Source organism: Pezoporus wallicus, unplaced genomic scaffold, assembly GCF_028554395.1.
Source record: "Pezoporus wallicus isolate ANWC-B61680 ecotype Strahan unplaced genomic scaffold, APGP_CSIRO_Pwel_v1 contig_7853, whole genome shotgun sequence".
NCBI lineage: Eukaryota > Metazoa > Chordata > Aves > Psittaciformes > Psittacidae > Pezoporus > Pezoporus wallicus.
The window spans coordinates 668212-684690 of record NW_026641765.1 but is presented as its reverse complement, the minus strand read 5'-3'; the positions used below and the strand labels follow the sequence as shown (position 1 = coordinate 684690).

The 16479-nt window shown below is 40.1% G+C and overlaps 1 protein-coding gene across 5 annotated transcripts in view; it reads right to left on the bottom strand.

Moving 5' to 3' along the window:
• Window positions 1–388: 388 nt before the first annotated feature.
• The window catches only part of LIN54 (lin-54 DREAM MuvB core complex component), a 40134-nt gene continuing 24043 nt past the window's right edge, over window positions 389–16479 (bottom strand). For 3 of the 5 annotated variants that reach the window (XM_057425292.1, XM_057425293.1, XM_057425294.1), the window contains exons 4-14: window positions 14455–14600; window positions 12714–12869; window positions 10234–10450; window positions 9427–9500; window positions 9083–9280; window positions 7273–7364; window positions 5966–6037; window positions 4952–5054; window positions 4623–4760; window positions 3743–3945; window positions 2661–3204 (exon numbers count right to left, since the gene is read on the bottom strand). In XM_057425292.1, coding sequence (XP_057281275.1) covers window positions 3003–3204; window positions 3743–3945; window positions 4623–4760; window positions 4952–5054; window positions 5966–6037; window positions 7273–7364; window positions 9083–9280; window positions 9427–9500; window positions 10234–10450; window positions 12714–12869; window positions 14455–14600 — 1601 coding nt within the window. In that variant the 3' untranslated portion in view covers window positions 2661–3002. Of the gene's footprint in view, window positions 2087–2660; window positions 3205–3742; window positions 3946–4622; window positions 4761–4951; window positions 5055–5965; window positions 6038–7272; window positions 7365–9082; window positions 9281–9426; window positions 9501–10233; window positions 10451–12713; window positions 12870–14454; window positions 14601–16479 lie in introns of those variants that run through there. The other 2 variants (XM_057425295.1, XM_057425296.1) reach the window with 2 other exon arrangements.

Here is a 16479-nt window from a genome sequence, read left to right as displayed (position 1 = left end):
CAAGGGCACTGCAGAATGGCCTAGGATGTCCTTCTGCTCAGTCTGAGCCTAGCTATTACCCAGCCAATACACATAAAAAGCCCCTCACTTTCTCATTAAAGAGTTTAAAAGAAATGAAGAAACTATCACGTGGGCTCAGCTACCTGGTGCTGGTTTGACACACACATTCTGGCCCTTTATGAACTATGCCACCACGTGACACAAATTACTATGCATGACAGTATGCCAGTAACCAAGGGTTTATCTCTGACAAGATGTGATCTCATACTGAAAATCCAGGCCAGTTCTTGCATCAGAAACAGGCCTGGTGTTAACAACTGTCTTTTGATAGTTCAGTGAGAGTCACCTTCGAACAGTACTCAGTGCTGAAGGCAAGCAGTACAAAAGATTTGTATTTACAGAATAGTATAAAGGTTTATTTTTCTTTGTGATTTATCGGACTGTTTCATTTGTACAGTATAGAAAAGTGTATTCTTTGAATAGGTCTAGTAAATATAAATTTAATTTGTCTACTTTCAGATGTAAACAGAACTAGAAAATGAACCCTCTGCCCCATTCCCAATTACTTTTTATGTAGCTGAATGAACCTGACTGTAACTCTTGTCCAGCAGTTTGATGCAAATGGCTAAGGAAGTACAAAATCCAATTCACACATTCTACACCAAGGAGAGGGGAGAGAGGAATCCAAGCTTAATATTTGAGAAAGCTTGTTCAAAACAAAATTGAAGAACTAGGAGCATTTGATTGCACCTTTAAAGTCTTTACAAGCAAAATATTCTCAAGCAATACCATCATACATAATTACAACTGTCATCTAAATTTCACAAGTGTTTTTGCACACTGTATATAAATACACATCACAAAAGGTGCAATTTAGAGTAAGACATGGTATATATACAAAATTAACATGGACTGAAGTCTAAACAAAAGAAGGCATATTGCAATCTGTTTGGAAAATAACGTAAGTAGGTATTACTTTATTCACTTACACTAATTTACATTTATACAAATCTTACTGGACATACTATAGTAGGTCACTAGAAGTAAACTGAATATCCGCGCTATCTACATGTAAAGTTACTGCACTGATTTTTTAGTAAATCCAAGTCCTAATTATGAAAAAAATTATGTACATAAGAGGTGGAGTCCCTTTTCAGAGACTTGCTATTCATTTTCAGGGAAATATTAATAGCAGACAGGGCCCTTCAGACAGTGACTGGCAGGTCAAACCTTGTTTGCAAAGACGACTCAATGGTCACTGCTGCTGGCCACCTCCCAGGCCCTTCAAGCCCCTGAGGCATTTTGAGGAGGCACCAGAGAAGGGTCAAGGGCTTTTCTGCTCAGTGCACAAGACTGGGGTGAAGACAGGAGGGGAAGCATCCTCCCACCCTATTGCCATCATACATGTAGGCACTTAGCTCTGCTGCTGGTTTGCCTAACCCCTACCTTTCTCCAGCCTGGCCCTGCTAGAAAACCTGGAGAAAGAGCTCTGCTGCTTTTCTCTGTATTTACATTTTTACATGAGGAATACTAAATCTTTTTTTGAAAAAACTAAATAGTTCAGACTGCAGTGAGACGGGTAATAAAAATGCCTGTGATTAAAATATATAGACACCTAGACACCCATGGTAGGTAAATGATCTACTAGGTTAATTTTGCAAATGTGTTCTGCTACCAGAAACATGATCCGAGATTGCCTGTAACAAATACTGAAAAATATCCCCTGCCCTAAGTCTGTACACAGCTATAGTTTATTGCCCCTGCTCTCCTCCCCCTCCAGCTTTGTGTAAAAGGATCTGTGTATCTGTTTTGAAAGCAAACCTGATTTTGTGCTAGCATCCTCTCTGATCATGCTCTCAGTCATTCTAAACAACACTTAAATATCCCTTCTGCCAACTAAGCTGACAATATACAGAGAAGCAGCACCCTGAAGACCCGCAACCAGGCTGAATATGACCCTACCTCTGTTTGCAAGTCAATTTGGATGCAGATTTTCTCAAGTCCTCATTAAGACAACTGTGGTTCCAATACTTCCCATGACCTCAGCTTCTTAGGCTTAAACGCTTTCCAGGGTTACAGCTTGATCCTCAAAAACACCACAGACTGCACAGCCCTATCTCCAGTGAGGGATTAGGCTGTCACAGACTTCTGAAAAACCAGATAAACACCTAAGAAATAGCATCCGTTGGCTGCATGGTTAGGTAACACTGTACACTGAAGTAGATACCTGGCACTGTGGTGTGGCTGCCCTTCCTCACTTCTGAGAACAGGCCACTCACTTGTCTTAGCCTTCAAGTTCCAGCTTAACCAACATGAGCTCTCAGCCACATTCCTATCAAAAAATTCCCATTAATTCCATTAGCTTCTAAACTCCTTGGGCCTACTCCAGCAAGATTCTCCATCACTTGTCCAACGCTAAATATGCAACCCACTCCTCTGTATTACTGCCTGTGTATTTCAGTGCTCCATGCGCTAATGGAATATTCTGTGTCAGGTCCCAAATACAAGTACTACCTTCTACTTAGATGCTTTTACACACTTCCTTTCAGAATTATCTTGGATACAGTGGTACCTCCTTATTATGGGCCTGTTGCCAAAAGCATCACCTATCTGTTGACATCACCTGTGTTTTCCTGTATGCACAAAGTAATGCAACTCCATACACTGTAATGATATATATTATAATAATTTATATATGCCCTTCAGGTAATTATTCTGGGGGAAAGAGGAGAATACATCTAATTTTTAAGAAACCCAAGGTAAAAGCTGTACACCAGGAAGAAAATTGACCATTAAGCATTGTCTTAAGTAGAAGAGGATTTAGCTAAGATTTCAAAGGCTCTACATATTGTTATAAAAAGATTTGCATGTTTCGATATTATGCAGGTCAATTTACAATAAGCACCAAATTAACAAATACTAAATCCTCTATGCCAAACAAAAGTGTCCCTGTGCCTTAAGTGTTCTGTTCTGTCCACTTCATTGTGGCTCATGTGCACGAGTCAGCAGTTCATGGCACAGGGGTCACTTTTGGACTTTCCTGCAGAGTTAATAACTCTCATCAAACAGCGTCCAAACTCCTCCAGGATCATGCGCTCTGCTGCAGCTTTTGACTTGCCTGTCTTCTCTGCTTGCTCTGCCTGTGCAAGAAGGCATTCACAGGTTGCATCAGCTACCTCCTTGGTTACAAACGTGAAGGGCAACCTGAAACGAAAGATTCAGTTGCTCTCAGCAAAAACACACAATGTGCCTAACTCCAGGGCTAGGCAACATTTTAATGCAAGGACTGATGAGATTTCATCTGTCCTATTGCTTCCAGAAGCCTTCAGGCAACCAAAAGGGAGTGAATAAACCCCAGTTACAGCCAAATGGCGGGCCATAGTGCCTTGGTGCCTGCCTCCATGGATGTACATTTTGAAACAGAAATGCCCAAGTACATAGAATTCTCCAACTTTTACTTTAAGGGCAACTCAAGGATTACATCCTCTCAGTAGATGGGACACTTGTACTTCATGCTTTCTGTGAGCACATGGGCAACCATGAGAAGATTAGCTTAGTTACGTGCTTGAACACAGGTAAGCTTGGCATACTATAGGTTTCACAGAAAGCACAGTTGTGTGAACAAAAAGTTCCATTCATGAGAGCGCTTCTACAGCTTACACAGATAACATTCAAAGATGACCTGTCACATAGAAAAAAAAACACATTAGAAGCAACAGAAAGAGGGTGCTGCATAACTTACTTCCCACCACCACTGCTGAGTGCTGGTGTTGGCCTTGTCAGCAGATCTGAGATTTGGGAAGATAACTTGGTCTTTGCAGCAGTTTGCTGCTGAACCCTAACTTCTGCAGCATCTGCTAAATGCATCAATGTCTTTCGCTCTGGGCTTTCTTCAAAATTTTTACAGCCAATACATTTGCATATGGAAGAACACATGATTTTTGCCTGAAAGAAACAAACAAAAAATGAGAAACCTCGTGTAACTGACTCCCTTTATGACAAGCCACAACAAAATGAAGATCTTGTTTTCATCTTTCATCAATTAACCATGAGAAGAAATCCCCAAGCACTAGTTTTCTAACTTCTCACCTCAAACTGAGATGCCTTCTCAGAATGCATACTTGAATCAAAGGCAAATCAATGGTTACCCACTCATCCCTCTGTTCACTAATCTACTGTTTCCAGTGGAATTTACATTGTTGAGCTACGAGAGGTCAGTCTGCCACATCCACAGACTGATTAGTCAGCTGATGCAACAACTTTTGCTCGTCTTCTACAGACATGTTCTATCTCAGAGTGTCTGTTGGATCCTGCTTCAACATCTCCTAGGGAACTGGAGAGGCAGATTTCTTTAGAAAATCCTGTTCCTCAGTAAAGGACAAATTCAAGCCCAAGTTCAAAGTTGCTATGTGGTTTACAGTTAAGCTTATAAAGCAGAAGTAGCCAGTTTTGCCATATACGAGTCTTTCTATGTGCAAGCTGCTGGGAGAAGATATAACATTACAGCAGTAGAAAAGAACAGAACAGAAAACATGATAGTAATACAAAGAGACAGAGCAAATAAGAGAGGTCGCAGCACTGAAGGGAAAAAGCCAGTATCTTTAAGAGATAATGCTTTGTACCTCATAACATTCGCAGTAGTTTTTGAGACATCCCGAGCGTTTACAGTTACACCCTTTGCTGTGTCTCCGATCCGATTCTCCTTCCTTTCCTTTCCCTATCTTGGGCTTGAAGGCTTCAGGATTTCTGTCAAGGCAGGCCTGTCAATGCAGACCCAAAGGGTCAGTCACTGAATGCAGGGAGCAGAATTTAGAGGTGCAATAAAAGGATTTAAGCCTTCCACTTGTGGGAGGAGATCAGGGCATTATACACCCGCTCTGCCCCATGCCATAGCTTCAGAAGATAGAAGCTACACGGCTTTCATGCCAGGGCAGAGGAAGAGGCCCCTCACCTTTATTGCTTTTTGCCTATCATTTTCATGGTCCAGGTTGTTATAACAATTTGTGCAGTTGCAGTTATTGCAGAATTCACCATTTGCAAAACAATCACAGTACCTGAAACAGAAGATGCAGAAGGCATTTGTAAGCATGACCATTACATTGGTGCTAGTACTGATGGCAGCAGCACAAGTTCCTAGTCTGACAATATGCACACGCACCAATAAGGTAAGGGGGTCACCCTATGCTCAACTTCATGCGTGCAAGTTGTATCAGCCTTACTGCAAGGCCTAAATCCTCTAGTGCAGGTCCAGTTGCTGTCTAAAGATACAGGTATAACTCAAAGGTGGTTGACTTCCCGTGGCTTGCCCAGGGTAATACTACAAGAACTAGATTAGGGTTGCCCTGGAGTCCACTACAGCCTTTCAGTTGGTAGAAAAGCATTGGTCATTTTCAGCATCCTGAATGGTCTCAGAGATAAACTATACCAAAACCTTTTACAAGCTGCAATGGCCTTAAAATTCTTACAATTCTTACAAAGACACTGAATGAAATAACAGAATAACTCAGAGTGAACAAGACTCAGACCTATCAGTGAAGAATCCTTTGACTATTAGTCATTTAAGAAAATAGAAACACGGCCCAATTTTTCTGAAGTACTTGATGCAGCATGGTATTACTGATGCACTTTCCCAAAGTATAGTAGATGCCCACTGATGATACCATGGGATGTCATTTCAGTCATAGCAACAACACAACTATAGCTGCTGCATGGAACTGGCTCCACCATACAACAAGGCTGTGAAGTTAGAAAAATCGTTAAATGTTAGGGTCCATATAGCTCACAGGAGTTGCAAAATTACACAGGCACTGCAACATCTTCACCGATATCAACAGCAACCTTAAATTAGCATCTAAACACAACATTTCTGACATAAACACATTATATTTTGATATTTGGCATAAATTTGTGATGTCAAAAATAAGGCTTAAAACCACTCGCCAAACCAAACCCAAGCTGTACTTACAATTTCAAGCATAGAGACTTAGTACAATTGCAAGGCTTCCTGGGGCGGTTTGCTGATTCACAAGGAATTATTCTGTGTAGGAAAAAAGTGCATTTAGATGCATGCACAGTGTTTTATCAGTTTCTTCCTATTTTAAAATCAAGTAAATAGCTCATAATAAAAGCTTAAAAAAAATCTTTATATTTCCCTTGCATTACTTTTTTGGCTGAATGTGTTTAAGTAACTATTATACACACTACCTTTACATAATGCTTTTCAAACTCAAAGACCTGGGTTATTTGCTACAAATCTGGCTTCATGCCTGAAGTAGAAACGAGGCTTAAAGCTAGAGGAAGCATTGTAACTGAAAACTGGAATCAGTGAAAACTTCCCCAGAACTTCTCCACATGGAGGGGGACAAGGTTCACTCAAAATAATTATGCTTTTCATTGTGTTCTAGTTGGAATTAAAAACAAATAAAAAATTCTGGAATAATGGGAAAGTGGTTTATAGATAAATTTTATATCACACACAGCCTGTTAACTGCTCTTAAAACTCAGATTTTGTGTCACTAATCACTTTTGATGACGTTCATTCCATCCCTATCCAACAATTTCTGCATCTAGTATCAGAGAGATTAAATCAAACCCATTCATTTGAATAGTGGCATCTGTATTTGGGATTAGTTTGTATTAGTTGAGGCTGCAGCAACAAAAAGCACTTTGTTGTTTACAATTTTCAGCAAACAATAACACAAAAGGACTGTGCAGAACATCTAAGCCTGCTGGATTGACAAAGGGAAAATAATATGTGTTAGCCGTTATTTTCATCCTTAAAGGAAAAATACAAGGCTGAAAACCACCAACACCTTCTTACTAGGACCCACTTTAGGCTTCAGTCCCATTTTGCTGTTCAGCTTGATTTCTGCATATGCTAACCATTTAGCTCTTGTACCATCTACCATCTTTTTCCAGCAATGCCCAGAAAAAAACTAGGCCTGTAGCTCCCAAGTATGATGCAAAATGAAGAATGAGCAACAGGGAACTTTCAGGTCAACTTCCTGCTACTGAGTTAAAAAAATAAATCAAAACACAGCTTTCATCAGGAAACAGGCTCAACTGTCAGACAGATCCATGCTCTTTATTCAGAGGTAATAACCATACCACAGTATACTTGATTTTCTTGGAACACATCCCAAACCAAACTCCAACACCTCAGCTCCCACCCTTCCTTACAATGGGACTGAAAGATGATGCTCATCCAGCAGTCTACACTGCAGGAGTTTTCGGTTTTGTCAGGTTTTGTTGTTGTTGTTGCAAAACACTCACCCATTGAATGGTAGCCTTGCTTGGGACTGGATACAAGGTGTCCCTGTAAAGCCAGTGTTGCTTGCTATAGATACATATGATGATTGCTGTAGCTAAGAAAAAGGTTAATAAAGTAATAAAGGAAATTAGAATATACACAAGAGGATGTGTAGCTAGTCTTTGTTACAAAAATAATATATGCTGTAAGCACAGTTTCAGACGCATGTAGAATTTGGACAAGGCAACAATTTCCTGCTTCCATACTTAGCATAAAAACACTGTTTTAGATATTTTTGTTCTCTATTACAGTGCTACAGCCACACAGATAACAGACTACACACACAAACATTCACACCACAAACAGTTCCAGCTCCTAAAAACATGCTCAAAATCCTTTTCCCTGCTTTGCCCCAATAGAGCAGGACTGCTTCCTGCACAAATACTTTAACAGCTTCCTTTATATATAAGCCACTTATGTAATTAAATAAGAATAAATAAAATGATTTACATTCTCTATATACCTGGACCCAGAGTTTGTTTTTCATATAACCCCTCCCCCCCCAACAAAACCTTGAAATAAACCTGCCAAACAATGCTGTTTTGGGCTACCTTCACTGGTATTACCTACATGCAGTTATTTATTCCTGCTGGGACAGGTTCTGAAGACAGATTAGCACATAAAACATGAACCTACTGGGGCCAGGCCGCAGGGGGACAGACTGTGTCTGGAACACAAAACCTCTGAGGATAGGTCCAGCAAATGGTATTTAGTTTAAGGTAAAATTTGTGGAAGTGGAAAGACCCAGTAAGAGTCTTCAGGGTCAAACTGCAGCTGTGACAAAACCAGAAAGGAACCAGAAGTGACACTGGTAACAGTAATGCCACGAGTCACTGTTCGTACAGACTAGCTGGTCAGCCTTCAGCTGAAGGTTTAATTTATTTTCCTTTTTATTCCGAGTGTTGGTCAAATCTTGGGGCTGGTGTGACCAGTACCACCTGCTCCTGACCCTTGATAATGTGGTTACCATAGCTAACACAATTTTATAATGCAAGCAGCCATTCTCTGTGACAAAGTGGGTCACATATTTGTTCCCTTTCCCCTCATTATCAGGCCCTGAAAGTCTTGTGAACCAAGTAGACAAACTAAATAGATTTCTTCTTCCCCTCGCTACTGGTCTCAGGAGTCCTGGGCACTCCCTTCTTTACTGGTTGTGAAGGTCTCAGGCGCCCAGACAACAAAGTCCCTGCCACAGATCAGGGAAGTGTAACAGCACACAGAGCACTGTCTATAAAATCAAGCAGTTACAAGTCCTAAATGAGAAACTTGAACCAGAACTGCTGCTGGACAGTGAGACCTGTGACCCTCTCTGCAGCAGCCAGGGATGCTTCCACTGACATCTGCTTTTTCTGAGTGACTTGCACTTTTCTGTATGATTTTCAAGTCCAGATTACTATTGTTATATAGATAAAGCAAACCATGTATTAAGATCTGACCTGACCTGCAGAGGGTCTAGGTGATGAGAAATTATAAGCTAAGTTACATTATAAATTCTGTACTACACTACTTACACTGTACTACACTCACCCTGATTATAGAAATTCTCTACTATTTTGATCCTATGCTATGCTAATAAAAAAATCCTGTTAAGAAAATACAGCTTAAATTATAACTATGATTTAGTGCCACCATCATTCTGCCAAGGATCCCTAAAAGAAACTGTCTGTCCCCTTACGTGTCAGGTGACAGTAGGGAAGTAAGAAACTTTAAGAGGAAGGCAGTGTGTTCCATGACAGCACTATTTCCTTCTTCATCTCTGGGTTAACAGCATACCTGTGTGACATACTGAGCTGGAAGGACTGCATACCCAACATTTCCTGTACCAGGTGCTGGTGCCAGTACAGTGCCCGGTGGGAGGTTGGTGAGGTTGGGCTGTATCTGTGGCAGTGGGGTGGCTGGCATAATAAGTCTTTGTTGGGGCTGACTAGTAGTAACTCTCTGGGAAGTTGGGTTGATCGGTTTGGGTACCACCTGGGGAGAAAGAGATCTTAATGAAATCATTGTTTCGTTCATTCAAAAGGTACTTCTATTAGACCATTTCATTACAGTACTGAAACCACTTTCTTTTTCCACCCAGCCAAACTAAGTCAGGAATATACCTTTTATATTTAGCTCACCTGTTTCACAGTCTGTGCTGGCACTATGGGGACAGACATCCGCACTGGGGTTGCATTCACTACCACTGGCTTTGCTAGTATCAAGAAACAACATCACATTAACACAACATTATTCAGACTCCACGGACAAGTCCTCCAGACTTTCACATGCACTTAAAGCAAAGATACTTAAACTGTAACTAATGCACCAAGATTAACTGACCTGACTCATGGCACAAAACACTTACGTCTAAAGAACATTTTTGTAAAGAGCTATTTGGCACAAGAGTGCACACACATTTCACAGCTAAAAAACAGCTTGAGTGCAGACCTCCTCTGGACACTGGATTTCTCTTGGCAAGAGGAGAATACGCAAACCACAGCCTGGCTTGAAATCCTTTATTCCATCACAGCTCCAGAAACCATGGACAGAAACCAGCAGTAAAATCTGGTGCTTCTAAAGAATTTTACATGTAAGGATCTTCAAGTTGCAGGACTTCTGGCAACATGTTTGTGGACTGTCCTGGCTTCATGCTTTTCACATAGAGGATCTGGGACTTGCCACACATTACCCACAAAGTTGACATATTAGGGAAAAGCAACATAAAATGCTTCAAGGATTCAGGTCCAACTACAGAGCACTTGGTCACAGAGGAGTATTTCCACATACAAATCAGAGATAACAGAATATGAAATGTATAGGAGTCTTACCACAAAACCAAATACATGTGTCAGTCTTGATAGATCTCAATCATGCACTGCTTTTAATCCTTACAAAACAAACACGAAAAACCCAAGAAAAACTTCAGACAATATATTAGCACTTACCCTGTTGAAGAGGCTGTGTATTTGTACTGGGATTTTGACTGGCTGACTGAGTTGAACTATTGGCTGTTGTGGCAGTAACAAGTCTGACATAATGGAACTTGCTTCCAGGTACCTGAATTTGCTGAACATTGGGTGCAGTTGCCAAGGGAATAATTGTCTTAAATTGAGATGTGCCCACTCCTCCTACAGTAATGGTCTGCACTGCTGATTTCACAGCCTGTTAAGTCAACACAGACAGCACAAAGTTACTCGTACAAAGGCAAAGAAAACATCAGCACATTTATTCCTTAGTTAGTAACTTTTTGATCCATTTGTATCCTTGCGAAGCAAGTTACGTCCACTTTCAGAAGTAAAACAGATGCAGAGAGATTAAATGCCTCTCAACAGCTCAGCAGAAACTCCCGTTTTCAATGCTCTACACAAAACACCAGAATAAACCAATATTTACATGAGTAGGGTGACTCAGTCCACTTCCCCAGATATAATGTCTGCTAAAAAGACTTCAGGTACAGATAACATCGCTCAGTTTGTATGCAAAAATCAAGCCTAGAAATACATTCCTACTAATAAAACCACATGGTAAGAACTTGCAGAACTGTTAGTGTTGGACTGTGGCATGGTTTATCACTGTGTACATAGATACGTCCTGTTAAGACAGTTTGTGACTAACATACAGAAATCACTTTGCAGCCCTTGAGAAGCAAATGGAACAGTGTCCATAAGCTGATAGCTGAAGACATGAGAATGATGGTACCAGCTGAGAAACGAAAGAAGCAAGAACAGTGTAGAGTAAGAAAACAAATTTAATTAAAAAAGCCAAGATGGGAAAGAAAGGGAGCTTGGCAGACCTGTGCTACCTCACAGCTGGAAGTCAGTATGTCTGGAATGTGCATCTTTCCACTCTCAAACTACAAACTGATAATAATCAAGTGTTTATTTTTGTTTACGCACATTCAAAACTACCAGTTTGATAACAGCCTCTTTTTCTAGCCTTATTGACAACCTCAAACCTTGGTTTATTCCTCCTCTTTATCCTTCCACCCAACTTCTTTTGGAGCTCAGCTTTTTATTCTCAGTATCTTTTAATATCAATACGAAACATGACTGTATTGGCCATTAAGTTTTAGTATTAAATTTGATTGATAGTATGATGTGACTTCATAGTAAAAGCTCTTCGCAGCTCCCCAGCTTTCAACAGCTACACAAATGAAATATCAATTTGCACATATTTCACTGGAAATAAGCCCAGTATTTGAAAAGAAAGCTCTTTCTTGTGATATTTTTTTTTTTAAATATACTGAAACCTTAACAACCCTGAGCAATTCAAAATAAGGACTATCTGTAAGCATACTCGCAATTTAAGTGTTATCAGAGGGAGACCAGTGTGGCCAAAGTTCCCTCTACCACACAAGCTAGTGGCTCCAGTCCAAGGACAACCCAGAAAATTGTAGAATTGGAATGCCAGGTCTTCCAAAGGCATGTTCTTGAGCCCAGGGAAGGGAGGTGAAATCATTGTGTTGTGTCAGACCTTGGTATGCATACCCCACAGCTACCTCTTTTTTTTTTTTTTTACTTCAGGTGCTTGCATTAGAATGACTTAACCTTTTAACAACTATGTCAATGAGACTATTTTGCTAGTTTTACTCCAAAATAAATTAAAATCATACTCATGTCCACATCCCCATATCAGCATTCTAACTGTCATTTGCAAAAGTAAGACGAGACTGGCAAAACCTGTCCGAGTCTCTGGTCTGGTGCTGTACATGCAACCGTGCCTACTCCCTGCTATATCCACTCTGGTTATTTATACTCGTATGCATCACTTCAAGTTTACCAAAACAAGAATGCAAACAAGTAAGACAGAAAAAGATTCTCCTCAGTTTACAAAAGAGGAAAAATGTAAAAACTGTAGTTTTCAAGAAAGGTCAGTTTTATCTAGTCATTCATTAATGCAAATCAATTTATAAATCCCATTTTTCTGGAAATGGGACACAGGAAATTACTATTTTTGAATTCTGTAGGTCTCAGACCATGGCATCTTGCTTATGCAGACCTCTGCCATAAGAACTCTTGCAACTCAACTGTTGGAAACCTCAGAAACTCCCTGAAAGCAGCCCTAGTCAGTGGCATAGAAACCCTGCTACAAGAGGTAGAACCACCCGAAGAACTCTTTCTCATATCATAGGGAGCCTTTCAGTTGACTTGGGAGATTCAGCATACAGAGATGAGAACCTGCACCAAGTGGGGCTTTCCAGGCTGGAAAGCCGCTTTCTGACAGCACACCCTTGCATGTATTTGCAACGGTTTGCACCCCTTGACTGAAGATGCTCTTCTTTTTTGCACCCTTTTGCCAATTCTTAACTAGACACCATTACAAGAACACCTTGGGACTGACCATTGCCAATTTGCGGTACACCTCAAGTTTCCCGCAAGTGATGACACAGAGACATGCTAGAAGACAAAGGAAAGTCAGTCTGTACCTGGGCAGTTGTGTGGTTGACTATAGCCTTCCCAGGGGAGGAGGGTGCTGACTGCTGCACTGTGAGGATCTGCTGTCCTAATGCTACATTCAGTGGGACGCCCACCGTCTTCTGGGGGGAGTTGGGAGGCTGGGAGGCCACTGACACCACTGTTAGCTGCTTGGCAAAACAAAGATGCAGTTTAAATCTCTGCACAGGATAAAAGATCCTGTACATATACATTCCCCTCCTCATGAAAGTACAGATCTCCACCAGTACAAAGTGTTCTTTCTGTGAACAAGAGCACTGTATTTAATCATGACTCACAGAGGTCTGTATGTGCAACAACAGCAAACATGTTAGAAACTTCAAGGTATTGCTGGTTTCCAGTGCCAAAAGGCCCCTGCAGAAAGCCAGTACAGCTTCTGTTTTATTTGGTTTGGGTTTTTTGTTTGGTTTGTTTTTTACGGAAACCTGCCCACTGAAGCCTGAGCATTGTCAAGAATGGGTTTTCTGAATAACAGCTTTACAATCAGTACCACACTACTTCATCATAAAAAGTTTTAAAGGAGAGCTATGAAAAAAAAAAACAACCTAGCCCCCCCCCCAAAAAAAAGACAAACCCCAAAATCTCACCTTATGCTACTGATCATTCAAAGCATAAGAATATCAGTATTGTCAAATCTGCTTTCCAGTATCCAACAGAAATCCAATCTGACCACATTTCTGCAGAGTGCAGTGTTTGAATATTCTATATAGCCACATCCCTTCCAAGTTTGGTTTTCTACTTTTTGTTCTATACTCCCTTCTTCATGTTTTAAAAAAACTTCCAATTTTTTAAACCATTTGTTTTTAAAAGACACTTAAAATTACTTATTCACAGTAAATTTGAGATGGAACCCTAAAGAGTCTTTTCATTGTTAATCTTGATTCTAGATTTTTTGCTTTAAACTTCTTGCTTGTCTTGCTTCCCTCAGTAATAACTCTCAAACACAAGTCCTTCATTCCATTTGTATAACAATACATAGCTAAAACATTGCCAAACTAAGAGAATTCTTTACTCTTATGCTAATTTTTATACATGATATTTAGTTTGTATGCACCATGCATCTTCCCCTGCCCCAACTTTTCCTTTCTCCAGAAATATTCTTCTTCTCAAGACAATTTTACCAAGCCTAAAATACCAGCATCACCATGACACTTATTTGTGAAGGAGCTTATAACGGATAAATTATCTTTCCTATCTATTTTCCCACTTGTGCCAGTTTCCAGCTCTGTAATTGTCAAGGACCACCACAAATCTCTCTCACTTCAGACGTGATTAAGGAAGACTAAACTATCTATGCAGTAGCAGGGAATGGTTACTATGTGCTGACTTATTAACATCATTGAGGCCTCCTCCTAAACAGCCTGTTGACATTTTATGAAGGCATTAAGAAAAAAAGACAAAAACTCTCAGCACTTGGTTAAGAGAGAACGGTTGCTCTTGGAATGGATGTTTAGGGAATGGCAAGACAGGGTAAGAATGGGAAAGTACACAGTAATGCACAGTTACTAAAAAACACAGTAAGGAAGCCAACTGCAAAAATTTAGCTTAAGCCATTACTGCAGAGCATTATGATGCACAACAGATACCCAGTTGCATTATGGCTTGCGACAGGAGTAGAGGGATCATAAACAGCTTGTAGCAAAGACAAAGAGAGCTCCATTCAGACAACTGTGCAGGAGGGATAGAAGGCTGTAGCCAGAATCAGACCCTTACCTTATTAGGGGATTTGAGTGGCGAAATAGCTATTTTATTTGGTGTCTGCTGTGTAGTTGTACTCAAAGATGATCCAATGACTCCACTTTCAGAGATCGTTATTGTCTTTGGTGGTGTTCCTGGAGCAGACTGTGAAAGAACCCTACCTATAAATAACGAAGATATCATCAGCTCAAGTTATCCCTGTTCACACTGATTTTTAAAGCAAAGTTTTTCTCTGCATATTGTACAGTTGTTAATACTCTGGCGAGCGTATCACATTGTAGGAAGAACACCAGCAATATTTAGCAACAAAGAATAAAATAGCTGCCATTATTGAAAATAAAAAGACATTCCACTTGTTCTTAAAAACTCCCAAAACATACATTGATCTTTCTGTGATACTAAGTCGAAAATTCTTTAAAGTCAGGACAGCATACTGAGGCACACAGCCTTCCAAAGACCCTGCCCTGTGCCCAAACACCCATCCAGCTGACAGTTTCCTAGGAACCTTCTGGGCTAACACCAACATACAGAAAAACTGAGCATCTGTGGGGGGTACTTCCTTTAAAATCCTCAGCCATCAGAAACGAGCTGTGTTACAGTGACCAAGAAAAAAGGGTTTGATCTGTCTATGCTCAAATCTAAGTATTTTTTGTCTTCTCCATATTGGTGTTTTTTTCACTGCCTAACAGAAAACATGACACTCCTATGAAAATGTGGGTGGTGGTGTAACTCTACACACGATCTGCTTTTACAACAGCGAAAAAGGTTAAACATCAAAACCAGCGGCTCCAATCATGAAATGTCTTAGGAATACTGCAAAACTCCCAGTGTGGGAAACATTTTTTAATTATCATTATTTTATTATTATTTTTCATACTTCCAGCTTGACCACTGACTGAGCTTTGCTCTGCTGCACTTCAGCTCAGACTCATTTCTATTACAGCTTCTCTGTAACCCATTCTCTTGTACTACTTTTATCAAAATAAGAAACAAACACCAGCATAACTTTTTCATCCAATCAGTGGCATGACAATTAAGTCAACTACAACTAACAAGAGAAAGCACTATCCTTACGGAAAGCTGCCTTCCTCTGAAGTCTATGTGTTCAAAAATAACCTTCACTTTTATGCAACCTAAGTAGCAGCTGCTGGCAACCATTTGCTCTGTTAATTCACATGTAACATGAAAAATGTCAGTGTGGGAATTTTACCATTTACGTCTTGGTGACGGTTTTCCCTTTCTTACTATGTCCCCTCTGTACCCTTTGGCATCAGGTTCCTAAACAGAACCTGGCTGCTTATATTGACAAGTCTTTCAAATTTACAACTTCCACCTCAGTTTGCAAAAATTCCAGAGCAATTAAATATTTATCAGATTCATAAAAGCATGCACACAAAAATTAAAACACAACACACAAACGTAACACCTTCCCCAAAATAATGTCAACCTCTCAAAACCAGCAAACTGTGATGACTGTTCAGGATGGCAAGAGGAAAGGCAGAGGTTTAAAAAGACATCCATCTCCATTAGAAGCATTTCCTAGGTGATGCTTCTCCCACAGGAACAGGAACCTGTACTCTCAATTTTCCAAGATTTAAAAGCTGGAAGTTTGTTTATTTTGTAACATACCTGCTTGTCAGTATTATGTAGATATGTTTTGCTATGCACATTTCCTTTCAGTCTGGAGGCAACAAACTTAAAAACATGCTCTCCTTAGTATTATTTTTATTGTGGTTCCTTCCTGTTTACCAATTTTCACGTATTGCCAGACAAAAATGTAATGCAGCTTCAAATGGCTCATTTCAGGGTTTTTTCTTTTGTTAGTTTGTTGTTGTTTGCTTTGGCTTGTTGTATTTTTTTCAAATACACAAACTGCCGAACTCAGATATTTATAAACACAGTGAACCAATCTTCTTATTCACAGGTCTGTACATTTAGTAGGGAATTGTTTCAGAAAGGAGAAAAACTGGGGAGTGGGAGAGGGAATCCCTCTTTCACTTGAAACACAAGTCAGGCATCAGGGTGCAAGGAAGCCTGACA